The sequence below is a fragment of the Odocoileus virginianus genome, chromosome 27, assembly GCF_023699985.2.
Source record: "Odocoileus virginianus isolate 20LAN1187 ecotype Illinois chromosome 27, Ovbor_1.2, whole genome shotgun sequence".
NCBI lineage: Eukaryota > Metazoa > Chordata > Mammalia > Artiodactyla > Cervidae > Odocoileus > Odocoileus virginianus.
The window spans coordinates 33997713-34013049 of record NC_069700.1 but is presented as its reverse complement, the minus strand read 5'-3'; the positions used below and the strand labels follow the sequence as shown (position 1 = coordinate 34013049).

At 53.2% G+C, this 15337-nt stretch overlaps 1 protein-coding gene, 1 long non-coding RNA gene and 1 other non-coding gene across 3 annotated transcripts; 1 reads left to right on the top strand and 2 right to left on the bottom strand.

Annotated features, from left to right (window-relative positions):
* Positions 1-563: 563 nt before the first annotated feature.
* Positions 564-13878, bottom strand: TULP1 (TUB like protein 1). Its single transcript, XM_070456548.1, has 14 exons — positions 13738-13878; positions 13588-13639; positions 13115-13193; positions 12677-12844; positions 11893-12042; positions 10742-10843; positions 10523-10636; positions 10076-10197; positions 6715-6885; positions 6440-6552; positions 5327-5438; positions 5147-5245; positions 2621-2792; positions 564-697 (listed from the first exon to the last, which is right to left on the bottom strand). The coding sequence occupies exons 1-14, from the start codon at positions 13782-13784 to the stop codon at positions 564-566; spliced, it is 1635 nt and encodes a 544-aa protein (XP_070312649.1). The 5' UTR covers positions 13785-13878.
* On the top strand, positions 691-3789 carry LOC139031457 (uncharacterized). The gene is made up of 2 exons (XR_011483949.1): positions 691-1605; positions 3502-3789. It is a non-coding gene; the product is annotated as an uncharacterized lncRNA (long non-coding RNA).
* TRNAE-UUC (transfer RNA glutamic acid (anticodon UUC)) lies at positions 2172-2244 on the bottom strand. Its single transcript has one exon. It is a non-coding gene; the product is annotated as a tRNA-Glu (tRNA).
* Positions 13879-15337: the final 1459 nt, after the last annotated feature.

The following is a 15337-nucleotide window of genomic DNA, read 5'->3' as shown; positions in this document are numbered from 1 at the left end:
GAGGCCTCCAGCCCGCCCCCCGGGCCCCTCCCGGCCCCCGGACCCCTCCCGCCGCCTCGTTCTCCGCACGCGCTGAAGAACCGCTGCCCGTCCAGGCCTAGGAAGCGGCTTTATTGGGGGTGTGGGTACCGGCTCTGCGTCCCCCATCACCTGCCCCCTCCTCCGAGCCCGCGCCGGCTCCTCGGAGCCCTAGTGCAGTCCCAGAGGGGGTTAAAACAACACTGACTACTGCTCCTGGACAGGAAGTGACTGGGGCGCGGGGCGGGGGTGGTGGTGGTGAAGCGGCGCAGCCTAGCTTCGCGACCAGATGTGCGGCTCCAACTCCAGATGTTCTTCATCTCCGTCCGACCCGCCGTCTGAGCTCCTCCCCCCACCCCACCCCACCCCCCACACACCGTGCCAGGCTGAGCAATGAATGAAGGTCACCCGGAGACGGTGAGGGGTCAGCCCCCCGACAAGGGAGAAGTCTTCATCGAGGGGCTCTGGTGAAGGGACCGTGCAAGCCTCCAACGTGAATCCTTTCCCCAGCCCTGGCGGGCGGGCGCTGGGGGAGGTCACTAGGATCACTCGCAGGCCAGCTTCCCGTCGAAACTGGAGAGGGCGATGGCGAACGCCTGCAGGGCGCACAGCGGGTACCGGTAGTCTAGGGTGAAGGCGTCCTCGGCCACGCGGCCGAACTGCAGCACAATGTAGTCGGCTATGGACACAGACATGGGTTGGGGCGGCCTGAGACCTCGTGGGCTCTCCGTCCTGGCAGACGAAGCCCTCATCATTGACAGAAGGGCCCCCACCCTTGCACTGGGACCCCAGTCCTTAGCCACTGTCTCAGTTGTTCACCCTCCATCCATGCACCCTCCTATCTCACCCAATAAGCCTGCCTGCCGCTGTACCCACCACTGTAAGCCCCTGAGGGCAAGGACCCTGCCTTACCTTCTACTGCCCAGGGCTAGGCATATGATCTGCCCGCATTGTAGTAACCAGTCAAACTTGCTTATGCCTAGAATCCTTCATTTCCAACATCTGCTGTTTTCACCCCATTCTTCCCCATCCCAGACCCCAAGTCCTGAGACCACCAGCCTCATGACCTCAACCAGTGCCCCCAGTCAGCCCCTGCCTCATATCTGGCCCAGGTTCCCAGCCCCAATCCCAACACTTCCCCCAGCATCCATGGGACAGGATGTTGCTAAAAATACCCCCCAACCCAGGCAGACTAGGCTCCACCAGAAATGTGATCTGGAGATGGGTTTTTAAGACCTCAGGACAGATGACACTAGGGACACATCCCTAGGATGGAGTGGGGGTGGGGAGCTTGTTCAGTGTTAACCAATCCTGGGAACCTGGAAAATCCCTGGGAGATACCGCTCTGTATCCAAATCTCTTCAACCTAGGGGGGACCTCTCCCCCAGGCTTTTTATTTGTGTTCTGAGCGTATCTTTTTTCCCTAGTTCTACGATGGCAGGCCTTTGACCTCACTGGAAAGAGAAGAATAGAAATGCTTGACGTATATTTCCTACTCCTGAAAGACAATCATCTTGATGGGGTTAGGAGTGGGACACTGGAGCCAGACTCCCTGGGTTCTAACCCCAGCTCTGCCTTTCACAAGCTGTAAGTTACTCAACCTCTCTGCACCTTGGTTTTCTCATCTGCCAAATGCTGTTCAGTCACTAAGTCGTGTCTGACACTCTGTGACTCCATGGATTGCAGCACGCCAGCCTCCTCTGTCCTTCCAATAGGGACAATAATACCTTCCTCACAGGGTTGTTGAAAAGATTTAATGAATCAGTATCTGTGAAGTCCTGAGAACAGTGTCTGGTCCACAGAAAGCACTGTGTGTTTGTGAAATAAAATTTGAGGGCCAGGGTAACTGCCTGCAGCTGCTGAGAGACTTGGGTAAGGGACTGCCCTCTCTGAACTTCGGCATCCTCTCTGGCCACACAGGGGTTGGGCTATAAGTTTTCTTTGTTTTTTTATTATTGATTTGGCTGTGCTGAGTCTTAGTGGCTGCATATGGGACCGAGTACCCTGACCAGGAGTTAAACCTGGGCCCCCTGCACTGGGAGCGTGGAGTCTTAGCCACAGGACCACCAGGGAAGTGCCTATAAGTTTTGTTTTTTTAACTTTTACTTTTGGCAAAGCCTCGTGGCTTTTAGGCTTCACTTGCAGTATCTTATTTCCCTGACAAGGGATTGAACCCAGGGCCATGGCAGTGAAAGTACCAAGTCCTAACCACTGGACCACCTGGGAATGCCCTTTCAGTGGTTTTTAAACTCTAGCAGCGTAACTGTCCCTTCAACGCAGTCTTACCCAGAACAGCCCAGCATCTGCCCAGGCTCTGGTCAGTGCTAGGACGAGGGCCTGAAAACAATGCACCTAAAGACAGCTGCTTGGAATATCTGAGGCTCCTTGGGGGTACAGTGTGAGTGCCCCCACAGGAGAGAGTGACCTTCCTGAGTGTCTGGTTCCAGGGATAAAAGCCAGCTCCACTCCAGTGTGTGTGAGAGAGAGAGGGCTGGCGGTGGTGGGGGGGAGATGGCGGGGAAGTGGGGAGGGAAAGAGCTGAGTGAGGGTTGAGGTCTTGGAGGTGTGAGGAACAGCCTGGTTTGGGTCCTCAGATACTCACGGTCATCGGTGTGGACAATCTGGAAGTTCTTGACCGAGGCCTGGGTGACTCGGCCTTGGAAGTTGAGGGTATAGGAGCCGCTGTCTTCGTTCCAAATGGGGGGCTTGTTGTGCAGCTCAATGAGGCTTTCCAGTGTCTTGTTCTGCCAGCGTACCAGCAACCCGTCACTGGCCTGGGGTGTGAGGGGTGGGGAGCATTAGGGGCTTGATGGTGAGAGTGGGCTGAGATATCGTGGGACTGCTGTGGGCGGGGGGGGGGGGGGGGGGGCCTGGGGACCTGTGATGCTCACGTATGTGTGTGCAGCCTGGGTGTCAATGGCCATGGTGGCCAGGGTTTCTTTGAGTACACCCACGGTGTCTGTGGCATCCTTCTGGCCAGGGTGTACATCTGGGAGAATGGGCTTGGCTGTGGGACGCCAGAGTGGAGGGTTGGAAAGTGAAAAGTAGCATCTGCCACACAGGAGGGGCTCTGTGCCAGTGGTCCCAAGGGGTCTTGGGCCACACGCAGGCATCTGTCACAAGGATGAACCAGATATTCTAGGATCTACAAGGAGCTCACAGTTGAGTTTCGAGAGGTGTACAGGTAAAGAGTAGTTAGAATGTCCTGGAAGAGTTTCTGGAAGGAAAGAGCGGGGTCTGTATGAGACATGTATTTCTTTTCTTGGTTTCTTTGTCACCTGTTCATGTTCATGGTTTAGAATGACTCCACTCAAGATTCTGTCCTCCAAGAAGCCTTCCTGACCCCAAGTCTGATTTAAATGTCTTAGCTCTGAATTTCCATAACACCTCGCTCTTATGATTTCTCCCGGTGCACTGTTATGGACAGAATTAGATACCCTAACAGCAGGCACAGTATTTGACTAGTGGCTCTGTGCCTTACAGACGACAGGGGATGAGATGGGTGGACTACATCACTGACTCAATGGACACGAGTTTGAGCAAGTTCTGGGAGCTGGTGATGGACAGGGAAGCCTGGCATGCTGCAGTCCATGGGGTCACAAAGAGTCGGACACGACTGAGTGACTGAACTGAACTGAACTCTGTGCCTTAGTTTCCCTCATAACAGGGTGTTGTGAAGATTAAATGATTAATAGTGCATGAAGTATTGTTTCGATCAGTCCCTTGCACAGAGTAAAAGTTCAATAAATATCAGATATTGTTTTGATGGTACCTCTTGTATTGATTTTACCTTCCTCAGTACCTGGCATTACTAAATGATTGTAGAATGAATGAACTGATGATGAAGAGAGATTCAGAGCAGCTCTGGGTGTCAGTTCTCACTAAGCCTAAGCACACGTGGGAGGCACCGCCTTTGGAGGATCTGTGGTCTATTCCAGGCCGGGAGGAGCAGTTGTGGAACACACAGGCTCCTAAAGACCGGAGCCACCCAGGGCTTGTGCCCCATGGGTTGGCCAGGTCTCTGATTATTCCAGTGTGGCTTTCCAGCAGGGAAGGATGTGTGATCAGCTGACGGCAGTATTCTTTTTCATTGTAAATGAGTAAAGTGACATCACTGTGAGTATGAGACATGCCAGTTGACCATCTCTGAAATCCCAGGCTCACTCAGCTTGCAGTGCTGAGGGGCAAAGCATGGGTCTGACATACTGAAGGAGGCCCCCTCGCTCTGGGCCAGCTCTCCATTTTGCCCTACACCTCACACACACAAAAAACAACCTTTACTTTTTAAACTATGTCAACTCATATCACTCCTTTGCTCAAAGCCCTGCAGTTCCTGTTGCTCTGAGTAAAAACCAGCTATACAGGCTCACCTGCCCCTCACTCTCACCTCTCTGACCTCATCTTCCTCCAGCCACCCTGGCCACCTTGCTGCTCTTCAAACTCAGCAGGCACTCTCCTGCCTCAGGGCCTTTGCACTGGCTCTTCTCCCTGCCTGCATGATCTTTTCCCAGATATCTGCAGGGTTGCTCCTCACCTCCTTCAAATTTCATCTGCTTAGTGAGGCCCACTCTGACCACTGAATTTAAATCGAAACCTACACAGACATGCACCTCATCTCCTTTCCCTGCTCAACTTTTTCTCTCCCCACCCCCTGCCCCCCACAGTAAATACCACTTTCTAACACACTACACAATTTACTTACTTATTACAGTCTTTGTCTACTGTCTGTCTCCCTGCCCTGGGATGCCAGGTTCATGAGGGTAGATCTTCGTTTTGTCAATGATGCCTTCAGTTGCCTCGACTAATACTTGGTACTCAATGTATGTGAGTTGAATGAATATATGAATGAATGATTATGATGTACACTAAAAAAAAAGAAATAATAACCAACCAACCAACCCTATTGTGCTTGTTTCAGTGAGTTCAATGAAAATCCTCCAAACTGAATCCCTTGTGCAAGTGGCCAAAATGAATTTGTGATGGGGTGATGGCTGTGCTCAGGGGTTGGGTACGGGGCAGGCGGAACGCCCCCTCCCCGCCCCACACGGCTTCCCAGAAGTGGGTTACAAGCCGGTAACCAGGGAGCAAGACCCACAGGGAAAGGCTGTCAGTGAGGTGCGGGGCTCACATTGCGAGGCCGAATGGGCACCCTCTCGTTGTCGGAATTCATGCCAGGAATGATGATCGTCATGCGCCGGGGACCTCGGAAGCCCAGCACATTGGTTTCCTGGGAGGGAGATGCGCATTAGACCGCCCGGCGAGGGAAGGGGCCTGCCGTAGGGCACAGGGGGACAGAGGGCGCTCTCACATAGATCACGGCCGCCAGCTCCTGCCGAAGGCTTCCCACGTCCGTGCTGCCGCCGCGGTGCGGGTTCTTCCCATTGTCAAAGACCGTAAAGCGGTTCCCCAGGAGGTTGGATCTGCAAGCAGGGTGGAGCTGGGGGTGGGGCTGAGGGGGTTCCATACCCCTTCTTCCAGACCCCTCCTCACAGCCAAGCTTTAAGAGCTTTCTGCCTCAAGCATGGGTGTGTCTTAGGACCCTGCCCCTGGCTTTCTGCAGGAAGTCTTTAAAACCTGGGTCTACAAGGAGACTGGGCAGCTTTCAAACCTAAGCTCTTACTAGCTGTGTGACCCCGAGCAAGTGATTTAAACTCTTAGCCTCAACTTCCCCATCTATAAAATGGGCGTGGTAATAGTATTTACTATCAATTTGGTTGATAAGATTATTGAATGCATTAATATTTGCAAGTTACCTAGAAACACCTCTGACACATAGGTAGGCCTTACGTATATGTTTGGTAAAGACATAAATAAAGCCTGACTTGGAGATTCACTTTCTCCTTATCTCTCAGATTTGTGGTGAGGATTGGATGACCTATATGGGGAGACATAACACAGGGTAGGTGCTGACTATTTTGTCCTGTCAGTTAGTAACTGTTTATTGAATAGCTACTATGTGCCAGGTGCTAGGAATTCAACCATGAACAAGACAGGCATAATCCCTGTTTCCTGGACTTTATGCCCTACTCCAAGTGAGGTCCCTGCACCAGCAGCATGAGCATCACCCTGGTGCGTCTTAGAAATGCAGAAACTCACTCCCAGCCCAGACCCTCTGAACCCAAATTTTTTTTTTTTTTTGCCTCTCCCTGGGACTTGCCAGATCTCAGTTTCCCAGATCAGGGATTGAACCCAAGCCACCAAAGTGAAAGTTCAGAATCTTAACCTCTAGACCACCAGGGAACTCCCCTCACTGAGCCATTTGAAGAAGATCCCCAAGTGATCTATCTACTGCATCAAAGCGGACAAGTGTTCATGTGTATAGAGAAGCCCGGGGCCGGGGGACAATTCCAGAGTGTCTGAGGTGGGGGGCACTCCGCACAGCGGGGCAGAGGTGACTGGCTCCAGAGTTTCGCAGCCCCACCTCAGCTTCCCAATGAAATTCTCCCCTCCCCGGGACAGATTGGTGGGGTCGCTGGAGATGAGGTAGTTGGCGGTCTTGCTGCGCTTCCGCTTCCTGCCGGCCAAGAGAAACACCTGGGGAGAGGGCAGCGGAGATGCGCTGGAAGACCGAGGCGAGCGGGAGGGGAGCGCGGGGAGGGGAAGGCCCGTTTGTCCCCCAGCCCCCACCCCCATTCTGGCTCTCGACCCGGGTCCGGGCCCCTCCCCTCTCCCTTCTCCCTCCCTCCTCCGACCCACCTTCTTCTCGGTGTCCAGGTGCAGGAAGTAGGAGGGATACAGGCCGCGGTCCATGCCCTTCTTGTCTCGGGTCAGCCGGCAGCGGACCGTCCGGCCCTGGGGTGCAGGCCGAAGCACGAACTCCTGGGGTTCATCCACTTCCACGGGTGGGGATGGGGCCCTGTCCTCCTTCTGAGTCGGGGCAGAGGGTGCGTCAGCCCCAGAGCACCGTCTCCCCCAACCCTCAGCAGGTCCGGAGCCGGGAGGCAGGCAGGATAACTCACCGCTTTCTGTTTGGGGGGAAGAACAGAGGCGACTCCAGTGCTCGCCCGGGGCCCCTCAGCCTCCCCCAGGCTCACCGGGCTGTGGGGAGCCTTGTGCTTTATTAAGATTCTGTTTAGCTTGTGGTTAAGAGCCAAGGCTCTGGAGCGGACAGCTTGGGTTCAAATCCTGGTTCCACCACGAACTGTTTATTAAGTTTGTTAATTTTTAACTACGCTGTGACTCAGTTCTTTTCATCTAAGTATGCAGGATGGGGGTGGATACCTGGGACAGATCTTATATATTTAACAGACACTCATAGAAAGTCTACTGATGTGCCAGGAATTATTCTATGCACTTTCCAAATATTCCTCTTTGGAATATTATCATTCTTCTTATCTATAGCTACTGAGGTGGTTGGTCTCCTTATACAGGTGAAGAAGCTGAGGCCCAGAGAGGCTTAATAACTTGCCCAAGTTCACATAGTAAGAGGTGAAGCTGGGTGTTGAATGCTGCTCAGTCTTCTGTTAGACGCATAGCCTGTTGAAAGACCTTCCATCACATGGATGCTCTTAGGGCGTGAACTGAGGTGAGGCTGAAGGTATGGATTACTGTGTTCTAGACACATGGTGTTATGGAAGTGTTAGCTACTACTGTCACTATGTGCATGCAGGTGTGCTAAGTCACTTCAGTTGTGTCTGACTTTTTGTGACCCTATGGAGCATAGCCCACCAGGCTTCTGTCCATGGGATTCTCCAGGCAAGAATACTAGAGTGGGTTGCTGTTCCCACCTCCAGGGGATTTTCCTGACCCAGGGATTGAACTTTTGTCTCCAGCATCTCCTGCATTGGCAGGTGGGTTCTTTACCACTAGTGCCACCTGTTAGTTTAGCAGACAGTAAATACCCAGTGAATGTAGCAGCCAATCTCCAAGATGGCATTTATACCCTAATGTAGATCCTTCCCACATTGGTCTCTGTGTTCAGTGGAATAAGGCTGAAGTGATGGGCGGTCACTTTGAAAGCTAGGTCATAAAAGATATTACAACTTCTGCCTTGCTCTGTCTCTTGGGCCATTCTTGAACTCTGAGGCAAATTGGCTACCACATCATAAGGACACTCAAGGAGCCTCTGGAGAGGCCTCCAGCCAACAATCATGATAGTAAACCAATTTAGAAGTAGATCTTCCATTTCCAGTCAAGATTTGAGAATGAGTGCAGCCCCAGTTGACACCTTGACTGCAACTTCATGGGACACGCTGAGTCAGAACTACTCTTGCTAAACTACTCCTAGATTTCTTTTTTTTTCCCTAATTTCTTTTCTTTTTAAACTTTTTATTTTGTATTGGGGTATAGCCGATTAGCATTATTGTGATAGTTTCAGGTGAACGGCGAAGGGACTCAGCTATACATATACCTGAATCCATTTTCCCCCAGACTCCCCTCCCATCCAGGCTGCCACATAACATTGAGCAGAGTTCCCTGTGCTATATAGCAGGTCCTTGTTGCTTATCCATTTTAAATATAGCAGTGTGTACATATCTATCCCAAACTCCCTAGCTATCCCTTCTCCCTATCCTTCCCCCTGGCCACCATAAGTTCGCTCTCTAAGTCTGTGAGTCTGTTCCTAGATTTCTGACTCACAGAAATTAAGAGGTTGAATTGTTGTTTTAAGTTTTGGGGTGGTTTGTTACATAGCAATACAACAGATGAATAAATAAGCTCATTTTGCTCACTGAAAACTTTTAATAACTCTTTGGTTGCATTAGGCTCTAGGGTGGCCTGATGATCACCCTACTATTGCGCCTTCTGTTCTTACAAGGCTAGTACCCTTTGCTCTCACGTTCTGTCCCTCACAGGAAGGGCAACCAAGATTCTAACCCCAACTTTCTCAGCAGGGGAGAGATGGGACTGCCACCTGGGTATGTGCATTTGAGGAGTAAATGCTCTCTGGGAGCCACCAAGAAGCCCTGGTGGGCTGAGGTTGCCCATTTTGCTGAAGGCAGGTTTGCACTGTGTGTGGAGTGAGGCTGGTGTTGGGAAGCGGGCCCTTAACCTCCGGGGGAGTGTGCATCTCTTCTCCACTCTAGGCTGCTGCAGAAGAAACTTGGGAAACTCAGGACTATGTTTGGAATGTGGTATGGAGAAAGCCGGAACTCATTTAAACATTTCTACATGGTGAATTTCAAGGGTCTACTATATTAAAGGCTCTGCATGCCTGCATATTCTTTCTGGAAGATAATAAACTGGGCTTTCAGTTTATACATCAGTATCTGGTGATCTTCGCCCATGTGAATCAGTCTGTGGAGACCTGACCATGCTTGTACAAAGGAATAGACCCACAAAGCCAAGACCCCACCCTCACCCCCCAGGCCCTGCCCTCAGGGTGATCACTCCATTCCTGGAAGCGTGTTTCTCAAAGGCTTTCATCACTTTCTCCAGCTGGACCCCTCTCTCTTGCTTACTCCAGCCTGTGCATGTTGGTACCTGAGTCCTGTTTGTGAGGAGGGGCAGCATTCAATATATTTAACAACACGGGTCTGCCCCTGGAGACTGCCCAATCAGAATGGACAGGGTAGGCCCAGAGGAGGGTCCTGGAGGCCCTTGAGGGCCAGTGTTAACCCTCTGGTTGCTGGATAGTTTGGTTGCTGGAAGGAGGTCCTGGGTGGGAGAGGAGGAAGCATTCTGAGCAGTCTCAGAGCAGCAGGGTGGAACTGTTTTAATAACTCACAGTCAGCGGGCCGTTGGTCAGTCCCTGTAGCCAGGGCTGTGTATGCGGTGCCTGTCTGACTGTGCTTCACCTCCTGGTACAGAAAATGTGTGTGCGTTCATGCGGGGCCATGCAAGCACCTCTGGCTGTGTCTGATGGTTAGGCTGCAGTGGGGAGGGCTCAGGGCAGACAGCATAAGGCCCCGGGGTCACCAGTCCCAGCCTGCTGACCCCGCACTGCCTCTTCTATTCCTACAAACCTGGTTCCCTTTGTCCTCATATCCTTTCACCAAAGAGGGAGCTAAGAATTCTAACCCCAAGGGACTCCATGGCCTCAGCACACGAGGCCCCACGCCCAGGTCCCCCAGACCCTGCCACTGCTCCCAGCAGGGACGTCACCCTCTCCCTTCTGCACTCCCACCTTTTTGCCTTTTCCCTTGGCTTTGCCCTTCTGATTGCTGTTCTTGGTCACCACCGCGGCCGCCTCTTCCTCCTCCCCGTCCTCCTTCTTCTCCTCTTCGGAGCCTTTGGGAGTGCCTGGGGGTGGAGGGGAAGCCTGTTCGCCCCTTACCCTGGCAGGGGCACATCACAGTTTACAAGGGACACCCACGCCTCACCTGGACGCTTCCCACAGCCACAGGGGAGCAATCCCAGTTCACTATCATTGGAGAGGAATAAGAAAGGCGAAGACCCTGTCCTGAGGCCACACGGCTTATTCAAGTGGGCGTCAAGGTGCCCCCAAGTCTTCCGACTTGAGAACCTCCTCCTTACCCCATCTAGGCCGCACCCGCCCCTCCACAGTGACAACTAACTGTGCCCCTGGACGCCCGGGAACCAGAGCTCACCAAAGCTCACCACCCACCCTTCTTCAGAGCTTTCTGCAACGGGCCATCCCCGGGAACCAGAAACATGGCCGCTGGTGTCTTCTTCACCCTGCCTGGGCTCACGGAGCAGTCCTTGTCAGCCTCCCCGGACCCTGCTTGTGTGGAAGTGAAGGGGTCACAGCCCACCCACCCCCGCCACACACACCCCCGCCACACACACCCCCAGAGACCCTTGCTCCTCCGGACAGCAGGCTCACCTTTCTTCTTCATCTTTCTTATCTTGGTCCCTTCCCCCGCTGGAGCCTCCTTTTTCTTAACTCGCAGAGGTTTCAGTGGGGGGCCAGGGCTTCCCAGATCTCCTGGAAAGGGAGGGTGGGGGTTAGACAAGGAAGAGTCACACCTTCCACCGCACTCATTGTCCCTTCAGTCCCCTGGGAGGCCCAGAGCCCCTCTGCCTATCTTGTTTTTAACCCTGAGTCTAAAAGGAACAGAACGAACACCAGGAGTTTAGTAAGTAGTGAATGAATGAATGCCAGGCCTTCTAAGGAAACTCTGAATACCAGCTCCCACCCCATCTCCCTCAAAAAACCTCCAAACTTTCTCTGGTCAGAGCTCCAGACAGTCCTCTCCCTTCAAGAGGCCCAAGGTCCTAGCTACGTGTCTACATTTACACCAGACCCCAAGACCCGTCGGACAAGGTGCCCAGCCAGGAAGCCATCACAGTATTTACTCACTGATTGATTTTTATTATAATCACTTTGATACTTTTGTAAAAATTATAAATATAATTCATACTGAGTTAAAAACAAAACTTAAAAACTCACCAAGAACATGAAAATCCTCTGCCCTCCCTGGCTCAGGACACCCTGAGCAGGGGGCTGGGGGGATGGATGGTGGTGGGGGTGCATATTAATTTAAGGATCATTAGAGGGAAGAAGTTTCCCAAGTGGTGGTAGTGGTAAAGAACCCGCCTGTCAATGCAGAGACACAAGAGAGGTGGGTTTGATCCCTGGGTTGGGAAGATCCCCTGGAGAAGGGCATGGCAATCCACTCCAGTATTCTTGCTTGGAGAATCCCATGGACAGAGGAGCCTGGTGGGCTATGGTCATAGGGTTGCAAAGAGTAGGACACGGGGATACTGACGCCACTGGAGGCAGGCACGGGGGTTGGGGCGGCCAGACGCAGGGCTGCGCTGAGGCCCTGCTGTCCACGGGGCTGCTTGGTGCCCCCCGGGAAGTGACTTGGCATGCAGCATGCAGAGGCAAGAAATCACCAAAGGGTGGAACACTTGGGTCCAGGCACCTGGTAACTTTCTGATGTCTCAACCCCTGCACATCTATGAACCCCCAGGCCCCTCTGGGGCCAGTTTTGTGTGTCTTTTTGCCCCCTCTGGACCCTCAACACCCACCCTTTGGACCCTGGGCCTTGGTCTTCCTCTCCTTGATGTCTGTAGAAGCCTTCTCCTTGGGGGCTTTCTTGGAAGGCAGGCGGACTCTTTCCTTCTTTTCCTCCTCTTCGTCTTCATCTTCCAGGTCCTCCTCTCCCTCCTCCTCATCCCCTGTAGGTAGAAATTCATCAACATGGGGGTTGGGGTGGGTCCTCTAATCTCTGCGGGGCTCAGTCTCTCCAGATTGCTGGAAGGCAGTGAAGGAGCCAGGGGTAGGAGGCTCCCCTCTGGGACAGAAACAAGAGTCTCAAAGAATGGGTGACCCCAAAGTCTTCCACGGTGTGCAAGTCGCAGGAGAGCTGGAGTCGGGGGTACGTTGGGGGCTTGGCGATCCTGTTCTGGGAAAATGCACTTCTCTGCAGGTCCTTCCTCTCTCTCTGGCTGTCACACACCCTCCTGGCATCTTTCAGTTTCCCCTTTTTCATCCCTTCTAATGAGACACGTGCCTGCTTCTCCCACTCTGCTTCTCCCTACCCTGGTCTGTCTCTCTTTCTAACCCCCAGCCAGACCCATCTGAGCTCCGGCTGGCCCCTAGCGGTAGTCTAAGGCAGAGCTCCTAACCGCTCCTTTGTGCCTCGGTTTCCCCATCCGGAAAATGTGGACAAGAACACGAGCATAAAGGGTTTCCTAGTTCAGAGCCAAGGCCAGGGACCCAGACGCTGTTTTCCCCAGTTGTCTGTCTCTGTTTGTTGTTCCTGTCCAACCCCTCCTCTCCAGCCGCCCCCTTCCCTCGGGGTTCGCTCACCGTCCTCCGCGTCCGGGGCGTCTGGGGCGCGGGCTACCAAGAAGGTCTCCCGGGGGTCGCGCTTCTTGGCCTCGGGGTCCCTGAGGAACTTGGTGTAGACCGTCTGCGCTGCCCGGGCCTCAGCCGGTCCCTGCGCGGCCTCCTCCCGCGGCTTCCCCTTCCTCCCGGCTGAGCCGAGAGGCGCGGGTCAGGAGGGATCCCCCACCCCTTCCTGCGAAGGTGCCCGCGCCCCCTCGGGCTTCTCACTCTGGGGGCTCCCCGGGGCTCTGCTTCACTTTGGACACCGCTCTCCCGGGTTTCATTCATCCTTCCACTCTTCCTATCCCCCAGCTCAACCCCCCCCCCCCCCCCCACCCCCCGTGCCTCGCCTGCGGGCCTTCCCTCACGGGCCCCTCACCTGGGGGGTGCCCCGGGACTCGCCCCGCGCCCCCCGCCCACCTCCAGGTCTCCGGGGCTTGGATCCCGTGGGGCAGGGGGCCTCTGGGGCTTCTGGCTTTTTCTTCCTCAACTTCTGTCGCTGCGGAGTAGGGGTGTCAAGAGGAGGGAGAGGAAGGAAAGACGTGGCGGGGGCGGGGGGGGGGGGGCCTTGAGGGCTGCCCATCACCCTCTAATCCCTTGAGCCGCCAGAAATAACCGCGGATTATCGGGAGGGGAACTGCGCTCCTTCCTGGGGCGTGTATGGACGACTCCCTCCCACGCCTCATGGCCACCTCCAATGTCCCAAAGCCCAGATTCTTCCCCAGGACACCCTATGCCCCCCCAAACACCCCTTTCCTGCAAGAACAAAGCAAAGCCCAAACTTCCAGGGAAGTAGGGACCCCCAGAGGCTGCTGAGGGGGGCCGGGCCTGGCTCCCAGATCCCCTGGGCTGCGTGGGGGGCTCTCGTCTCCTCCCCAACCCGGGTGACATACCTGCTTGGTGCGCTGCTGGACCTCAGGGCTCTGGCCTTCCTCCTCGTGACCGCTGAGGGTAGCAAAGGCATCAGCCTGTCTCCCTCCCCAAACCCTCCATCTGAGCCCCCCACCAGGCTTCAGGTAGGGTGAGGTGGGGGCTTTCCAGACCTGTCTGAGGCCCACACCTCTCGGAGGGTGTCGTCCTGCAGCGGCATGGTGCCTGCGCCTGGCTGCACCCACTTCTCTGGCCGCCCTGCAGCTCTAGAAGCTTCCCTGCCGCTGGCCCCAGCTAATCCAGGCTCAGTCTCACCCCCACCTCCTGCAGGCTCCAGAGGGTGGCAGGATTGTGGGAGGGGCTCCTGCCCAGAGCACCCTCCCCTCCCCCCAGCCTGGCCCACTAAGAGAAGAACTCACGAGATGTCAGATCCCCAGCGGCCTGAAGATTGGCGTCCCTGTAACAGGTCCCCCCACGCCCTGAGCTTTGGCTTAGAGATGCCTATTTGTAATTTGTTGGTGGTAAATGGGGCATGGGAAGAAAACATGAGATCAGATCCTGTATGTATCTTTGTTTTTCATAAAAAAAAGAATCAGGATTTACTAATATTTAATATATATAGATCGACAGATGCATGTGTATATACTTTATAAAGAAATATGCTTATATTCTGGGTGTAAATGTAAATGTTTACTTACCATAAGGAACATGCTTTTAAAAATACATTTTAGTTAATTTTTATGAATTTTTTTTTTTAAGTTCTGTTGATTCAGCTGGCCTTTTTTTTTGCCTTGCAGCACACAGGATCTTAGTGAGGGATTAGTTTCCTCACCAGGGATTGAACTCATGCTCCCTGCATTGGGCGGGCAGAGTCTTAACCACTGGACCACCAGGGAAGTCCTGGAACGTGCTTTTTAAAAAGCTTAGAGACAAGGGAATGTAGTGTTGGTATGATTAATATCATGGGAGAGGTTTGGCTAAGTGCAGGGGAAGCCCAGAAGAGGGGCCTAACTGGGGGTCCTGGAGGCTTCCTGAAACCTGATCTAAAACTTGAAAGGTGAGGGGAGTTCTGCAGTCAAAAAAAAGAAAAAGGAAAAAGAAAAGGTGGGATGGTTTATAGCTGGAAAGGGAACAGCAAGATGGTTGGAAACAGATGTATTTCTCCGGCATGGGTCAGCCAGCCCTGAGCACAAGGCTTAAGCCCTGCTGCTTAAGAGCTGAACATCCTTGGGTGGCTGACTTAACCTCTCTGAGCCTCTGTTTCCTCATTTTATGAAATGGGTTTGACAACAGCACTGACCTGGTAGGGGTGTTGTGCAGGATAAATGAGATGACAGGTGGAAAGCTACATACGGTAAACGTTCAAAAATCAGTAATTAGAAGAAAAAAAAGACAAAAAATTGGTAATTATGTGCCCCATTTCAGAGCACATTAGATTCATCTCTGTTTCCTCATCATTTACAACACAGCTTGACACATGGTTGGGATTCATTTTTTGCATGAGTAAATTAGTGAGCACTTTTTTCCTTTTCTGCCCACAAGGTTTGTGGGATCTTAGTTCTCTGACCAGCAATTGAACCCAGGCCACAGCAGTGAAGGTGTTGAGTCCTAGCCACTGGACTGTCAGGGAATTCCCTATTTCATTTGATTTTCACTGGACAAGAGTCCAGTGACACAGGTGAGGTACAGGTTATTATTATTTCTATTTTGTAGGTGGAGAAACTGAGGTCCAGAGAAGTGAAGTGACCTGCTTAGTATCGGCCAGATGGTAAC